General features: G+C 44.2%; 1 protein-coding gene across 1 annotated transcript in view; it reads left to right on the plus strand.

Annotated features, from left to right (window-relative positions):
• Nucleotides 1-7,500, plus strand: part of rundc3b (RUN domain containing 3b) — a 45,620-nt gene that overhangs the window by 13,786 nt on the left and 24,334 nt on the right. Inside the window, exon 2 of the mRNA XM_063197938.1 lies at nt 3,525-3,640. Within this exon, the coding sequence (XP_063054008.1) occupies nt 3,525-3,640 (116 nt within the window). The remainder of the gene's footprint in view (nt 1-3,524; nt 3,641-7,500) is intronic.

Below are 7,500 nucleotides of genomic sequence, written 5' to 3' on the forward strand. Positions count from 1 at the left end.
GTCTTAATGCCCACTAATGTCAGGAAGCCTTCCCATGCACACACACACACACACACACACACACACACACACACACACACACACACACACATGCACACACACGCACGCACGCACATGCACCACACACACACGCACGCACGCACACACACGCACACACACACACTAAGAGACTTTATCTGCTGATGATGTGGATTGCTAGTGAGCCCGCTGCCTTCTCTTCTCGGTGGGTAATTAAGACCTGTTATCGTCTGTGGAGCCAGGAAGTAAATATCGAAATACTAAGTCACAGCATTCAGCAGTTCACAGTCACACAGCGTGAATTCAGACAAGCGCAAAATAAAAGACAAAACTGAATGCATTGCATGGTTTACGTAATACACAATGTCCTACCGTATGTTTGGGAGACATTTACCCGTAACTCGAAGCAGGGAATCATGTAATGTGAAAGGCCCACCACACAACAGGTAAAATTAAATGAGGACCCAATTCGGTAACACTTTAATAATAAGGGATGCATAAAAAGCATTATAAAAACTTAATTAGCTTTCAACACAATTGTGTAGTTAAGTTTGTTTCAAACATTTACATTTTTTGTAAAATTAAAAAGTTTGTAAAATCTTAAATCTTGATCTTATTATTTGTAGATATTTTTAAAGCATTAATGAAGCCTAGTAAATGATAAAAAAAAAAAAACATTTGTTAATGTTTTGTTCATCATTGGTTAATTATTTACTAAGTCTTCATAATACTTTCTATGCGTCCCTTATTAGGAAGTGTCACCCCCAATTCTACCTCCCTGGGCCCAGGACAACTCACCCCTTTGTTTTCCCCTGTCAGCGTGGATAGCACTGGATATGTTAAATAGTTCTCCATATTAATCAATGGTTATATATGTTTTTTGTGTTGGTTCGAATCATTTGGTTATGATGAATTACCCATTCCTGTCTTGGAGGCCAAAACGACTTTGTTTGTTAACCAGCAGAGTTTCGCTGATGGGTGTGTGTGTGATGATCGGGCTGGATTTTAGTTCTTTTTTTTTGGGTCACAATGACAGGGTGAGGTGACTAAACTTTAAACTGAAGGACAGCCAGTCGCCGAACAGAACAGATGACATTTCCGTCCGGCTGCCACTTGGGCTGAATGGCCTCCATGATGAGGTGCTAGCTTCACAATAGAGGAGGAATAGAGGAGGCAAGAGGGGGTACACACAAAAGGGCCAGTTGTCCCAGGCCCCGGTGAGGAGGGTGTTGGGGTTGGGGTTGTGGGGGTAGAATTGGATCCTCATTGCATTGTATGCCATTGGCTGGGTGAATGTGGGTGGTGGGCTTTCAGAGAGCTTTGTCCCGGGGGCTCGGACAAAAAACTGTCAACGGGCCTGAAGACAATCGGATGAGGGAGTTGAGAATCTTTTTTTAAACCCGTCTGTCTGACAGACAGATGAAAAAACAGAACATTTTGATGAGTTCTTAAGAGATCAGAGTGAGTGAGGCCAGCAGCCACGCCTCCGTCTGGATGAAGGAAAGAAGATGAAAGGGAGGAAAATGCAGTGCAGCCATTGTAGTGTAGAGAAGTGCCTCTTCTGCAGTGCAGCCATTTAGTGATGGGATTTTCAGCTCTTTTTCTGAGATGCGGTTCTTTTGGCTCTTCTTACTATGGAGAGCCGGCTCTTTCGGCTCCCAATCGGCTCCCAATCGGCTCCCAATCGGCTCCCCAGACATACATATTTTTTGCTTAGCTTCTGGTCTACTTCTGTCGTCTTTCTGCTCCTTGACTGCTGTCTGTAACCCCTGCCGATGCTCATTATACATCTTGGCCAATTTTGCCAAAAGCAATCGAGAGAAAAGTGTTTTCAAAATGGTTGGTTATGTGGGAATTGCAGAGAGACAGTGAGGCACCGGAAGACCATAAAAAGAAATAAAAAATAAAACAGTTCGGCTCCTATTGTGTCTTTTCGTTCACCTCAAAGAGTCGGCTCTTTGTCGGCTCTCGTTCACGACCAACACATCACTACAGCCATTGTACTGTAGTGCCTCCTCTACTTGGGCGTCACAGAGCCAGAAAATGAAAGCCAAAGGCCATGTATTATTCTACACCACAGTGTGTTAGTGCGCCCTGCTTGAGATCACATGGGTCATATACGGGCCCTGAACCAAAATGAGTTTGACACCCCAGTACTACACTGACAATACTGTACATAACACACCATTTCTCTCTCTCTCTCTCTCTCTCTCTCTCTCTCTCTCTCTCTGTCTCTCTCTCTCTCTCTCTCCCCCTCACACACAGATACACACACACAGTGAAAAGGTGTTATGTTCTTTCTACACTTGTCAAAAGACCGATGTAGAAAATGCAGATTTTATCAGTCTAGGAGTGTAGGACATGCAAAGACATGGGGGGAGGGGGGATGCAAGGAGACAAGACAGCAAGACAGACTGCTGGGGGGTTAGAGACCAAGGGGGAAATGGACAGAGAAGAAACAGAAACAGAAAAGGAGAGAAAAAGAAAGAGAGAGAGAGAGAGGGAGAGACAGAGAGAGAGAGAGAGAGAGAGAGAGAGAGAGAGAGAGAGAGAGAAAGAAAGTAAGAAAGAACGAGAGAAAGGGAGAGAGATATGCAGAAGGATGAGTTGTATTTTTTTATCCAGGGACCCCAGGCTTGTATACCCTGGCATTGGCTATCACCACACAGACACAGACAAAGACACACACACACACACACACACACACACGCACACGCACAAGCACAAGCGTACACGCACACGCACACATATACACACACAAACACACACACACACACACACACACAGTGACAAGGTGTTATGTTCTTCTACACTTGTCAGAAGACTGTCCCTTTCTTCACGTCAGTTTAGGACTTCACCCCTGCTGCATGAAAAGGATCTGCAAAGACCTCATAACAATAATAATAACAAGAAATGACTAAATTTAGAATGTTATTAAAAAATCACGAGCGTAGAACAAAATAAAACTGAATTTTAATAATTATGTAAAAGGCAATAGCATGAAGCTGAGGCGGGCCTACAGATATTTGGCCAGAAACAGCCTGTCAGCATGTTCTGGCTGAAGGCAGCTCAGTATATTGCTCACTGTGCGATCATGATCACGATTTTCTTTCAATCTTTCTTCGTTAATCGGCGTGGCCAAAATAGCGATTTACGATTCATTGTGCAGCCCTATCAGAACTTAGTCTGTAGGAAATGTTCTTACAGTAAATAATGTTCTTATTAAATAATGTTCTTAAGCCACATGTTTTCATTTCTAAGCAACAACAGTCCCTTGCTTGCTGTTGTAAGTTACTTTTTTCCAATCTTAAATTGCACCTAGCATGTAGACACACCTCAAGCATCGTGTGGCTTTTCCAAATGAAATGAAGATATACGTACATAGTATATACTGTACATAGTCATCCTGTATTTCATTGTGATACCCAAAATGACAGGAAGGGATTGATGAGCTGGCTCTTGTCTTGTCTTGTCTTGTCTTGTCTTGTCTTGTCTTGTCTGTGCAGGTTCTCTGTGAAGACGCTGATCGACCGCTCGTGCTTTGAGACCGTGGACGACTCGTCGCCTGAATTCACCAACTTCGTGTCGATCCTGGAACAGATCCTCAGCCACCGGCTGAAAGGTGAGGCAAGTGCTCAGGAGTGGATCATAGTATTACATTACATTACATTACATTGCAGTATATTACATTACATTTCATTACAGTACATTACATTACATTACAGTACATTACATTGCATTTGGCAGACGTTTTTTAACCAAAGCGACTTACAATCGAGGACATAATCATAGTCAACATCACTAGCAGGTACGAAGTGCCCAGGAAATATACAGTCACACTCAGTCACACTTTACCCTTAAAGGGACACTGTGCAGGGAATGGACAAAAAAGGTACTGCAACTATGCTGCTCATTGAAACTGGGCTGCCTATTGCCAAATTTGATCTTTACATGAAAGTTTACAAAGTATTAAACATTTCTAGTATGGCCCAAGTACAGTCATTTTTGCAGCTAAAAATGGCTATTTCTGGAAATTCAAAATGGCGGACAATGGAGAAGATCCCCCTTTGCATGTATGAAAAATGTATTTTTTCCAGTAATAATGAATACTTAGAATTTGATGGTGATGATAAGTATTCATGAAAAAGGTAACATTAGTGAATGGGTAGCATGAATTCTGGAAATAAACAACTAAAAATCTCACACAGTGTCCGTTTAACGACACCCCTCCCCACTCCTCCCCAGCCCTCCTGCCTTCCCTCTGGCATTAAGGCCATTTCGATGTGTGTACGGTGTGCTGCTGTGTCACAGTGACATCAACTGGACTTTCGCTTGAAATGTCAGGAAATGTTTGGCAAGAGAACATGTAATGATGTCCAAAACGTCCTTGGTGTGTGTACGTGCGTGTGTGTGTGCGTGTGTGTGTGTGTGCGTGTGTGTGTGCGTGTGTGTGCGTGCGTGTGTGTGTGTGTGTGTGTGTGCGTGCGTGCGTGAGAGTAATGTAATCATATCTAGACCTCCTTGGTGCGTGTGCGTGCGTGTGTGCGTGCGTGCGTGCGTGCGTACGCTGCATGCGTGTGTGAGAGAGAAATGTAATGATATCTAGACCCCCTTGGTGCGTGTGTGTGCGTGCGTGCGTGCGCTGCATGTGTGCGTGCGTGCGCTGCATGTGTGTTCGAGAGAGAAATGTAATGATATCTAGACCTCCCTTGAGTATGTTTGCAGCACTGTGTGCTGTGATTAGCTTTCAGCTCTTCAGATTTATAATCTTACAGTTACGGGTGGCAAGATAAGCCATAGAAGCAGAGGATGGAGGCCCTGCTGTGGCCAACTGGTAGGGCACTCGTCTACCATGCGGCTGACCCGGGTTCGATTCCCGGCCCGGGCCCTTTGCTGGCCCTTCCCCAATAAAGTCAAAAAGCCCACAAAATAAATGTCCCAAGCAGGACAGACGAGGTCTTCACTGTGTGGGATGGTGGCTGAAGTAGGTATTGCAACCATACTGCTCATTGAAACTGTGCTGCCTATATGGCGTTCTGTTTACGAAACGAAAGTTCGGGAGGAGCGTAATGAAATTTGACAGGTCTAAATTAACACTTGCTCTGTATTTCCTGCTCGTCTGTCATTCGTCCATTTCTTGTGCGCTAGTACAGGCACGCCTACCTACCCACCTGAATCTCATTCCCTTCAATTATCAACACTGTATTTATTCCCCACTCACCTGCTCCTAGTCAGAAACTCGCTTTCTCGCTCGCACCCTCCATCTGCCCCTGTCACCCCCTATCTTCCTCTTCTCGATCGTTTTATCCAGGATTCCGCCCTCACGCCTCCTTGGTTCCGTTCGCTCTCCCAATAACCGGCCAGGGGGTGTCCGCTCAGAGCTCGCACATATTCGCGGGCGCGGGTATTGTCCAGGCTCTCAGTTGGAGCCCCATACTCCCGAGCCCATGTATCGGCTTTTAATCATAACCAGGATTCGCGCTCGGCAGTAATTTCAGCACCATGGCCAGCGACCTTGCCCAATACGCTATTTTCGCTATTCGCTTTTAACTCATGTTGCTCGAGTGTAGTGGTCCAGCGACCCCGTAAAGCACTTTCATGACTTCTCGAATGCAGTGGTCCAGCGACCCCGTAAAGCACTTTCATGATCGCTCCAGCGAGAAAGAAGATGTATGCATACATAGGCTACTGAATTGTAATTTCAGATATCGCACTCATGAAATTTGATCTTTACATGAATATGAACTGGACTCCTTTGGACCACCATATTTTAAAATAGCACTGTGTAATTTGTTTGTGTTTTATTTCCTACATGAATGCTGTCCATTCACAAATGTTACATTACATTACATTACACTTAGCTGACGATTTCTTTTTATTCAAAGCGACTTACAGTTATTATTATTTGTCAGGGTATTGGTTACAGTCCCTGGAGCAATGTGGGGTTAGGTGCCTTGCTCAAGGGCACTTCAGCCATGGATGGAGATGTAGGGAGAGGTCAGGGGGGATTCGAACCTGCAACCCCCAGATTGAAAGACCAACTCTCTAACCACTTGGCCACATGTTACCTGTATTAATTATGACTGGGGAAATAGCACTTTTCATACTTGAAAGGCGGGAGCTTTTTGAGTTTCCAGACATTTTTAGCTGTACAACTTACTGCACTTTTGTCATACTACTAAATAGGTAGCCAGGCTGTGCCCTCCTACTTTCAGCGTTACAACTAGTCAGGTCAAGAGCAATGCAAGCACTTTCTGAGTTCCCGAAAATACGGGAACTCCTCCCACTTTGTCGGGAAGCAAACAACCATAAGCAAACCAAGGGAGGCGGGTCAACCATGTCGTTTGGGAAATGCTAATTGTTGTGCTGTTGGTCAGACCAAGTCTTGAAGAGATTTGAACATCGATGATAATAAGGCTAGTAAATAGGCCTATTAATTCATTACTTTTAGAATATTCATGAAAATATCAAATTTGACAATAGGCACAGAGGAATATTAGTAAAGAAACCCTAATCTTAACTTCCATTAGCCTCTAAATGAAGCAACCCCCGAAAACTTTCCTTGTTGCCTTGTGTGTTTGTTTGGATGTGATATCCCCATATACCCTTCTGTACTGTATGTAGACTAACTGCTTATGTATTCTACACGGACATGAGGTGTGATGAATTAGTCATCAGGTGTGGTAGGGGAATGATGAGAATACTAAACACCACCACCACCTCCAGGGCCAAGGACAGCTTTGGCCGGGCCCAGGACAAAGTCATCTGAAAAGCCCCCCCCCACACCCCACCCTACATTGTAATGAGGACCCAAATCTTGGGCCAGTTATGCAAAATTTGTCTGACCAAAACCCGCCCGAAAGGTTCTCAAAAACCGACAAAATGCGCTAAATTCCGCCCAATTTTAACAAATTGCATTGGTTTCTATGGGCACAAAACGGCTTAAAAAAACGCCAAAATGGCTATTTTTTCCCGTTTTTACACGCAGACGGTCATCCCAAGTAGCCCAATTGGGCGGCAACCGCCCAATCTGGCAACACTGTCTTGGGCTCCCCTGTCCCTGGGCCCGAGACAACTGGCCCCTTTGCCACTCCCCCTACATCGGCCTCCCTGCCTGCCTCCTCCATTATGTATTTCCCCATGCAGCTGTACTGGAGGCCTTGGCTGCCTGGCACCCACTCCCATTTTAATATATCTTCACCGGCCGACACAGACCTTGTGTCTCCACTTTCTAGTATTCTATTACACAGTATCTCAAATGTTATTTTTTTTTTTCCAAAACCACAATTTTCTAAGTAAATAAGCATTTCATAATTTAAAAGGTGGTTTAAAAGAGTTCTAAACATTTATAAAACTCATATAGGCCTACTCATGGTAACTGACCAATTGTACTGAATTATATGCAGCATATTTTTAAAGAATAATTACATAAATAATGAATTCGTTTTTGAAAGGTGGAGATACATGAAGTTTCTACCAAAG

Source organism: Engraulis encrasicolus, chromosome 5 (assembly GCF_034702125.1).
Source record: "Engraulis encrasicolus isolate BLACKSEA-1 chromosome 5, IST_EnEncr_1.0, whole genome shotgun sequence".
Classification (NCBI taxonomy): Eukaryota; Metazoa; Chordata; class Actinopteri; order Clupeiformes; family Engraulidae; genus Engraulis; species Engraulis encrasicolus.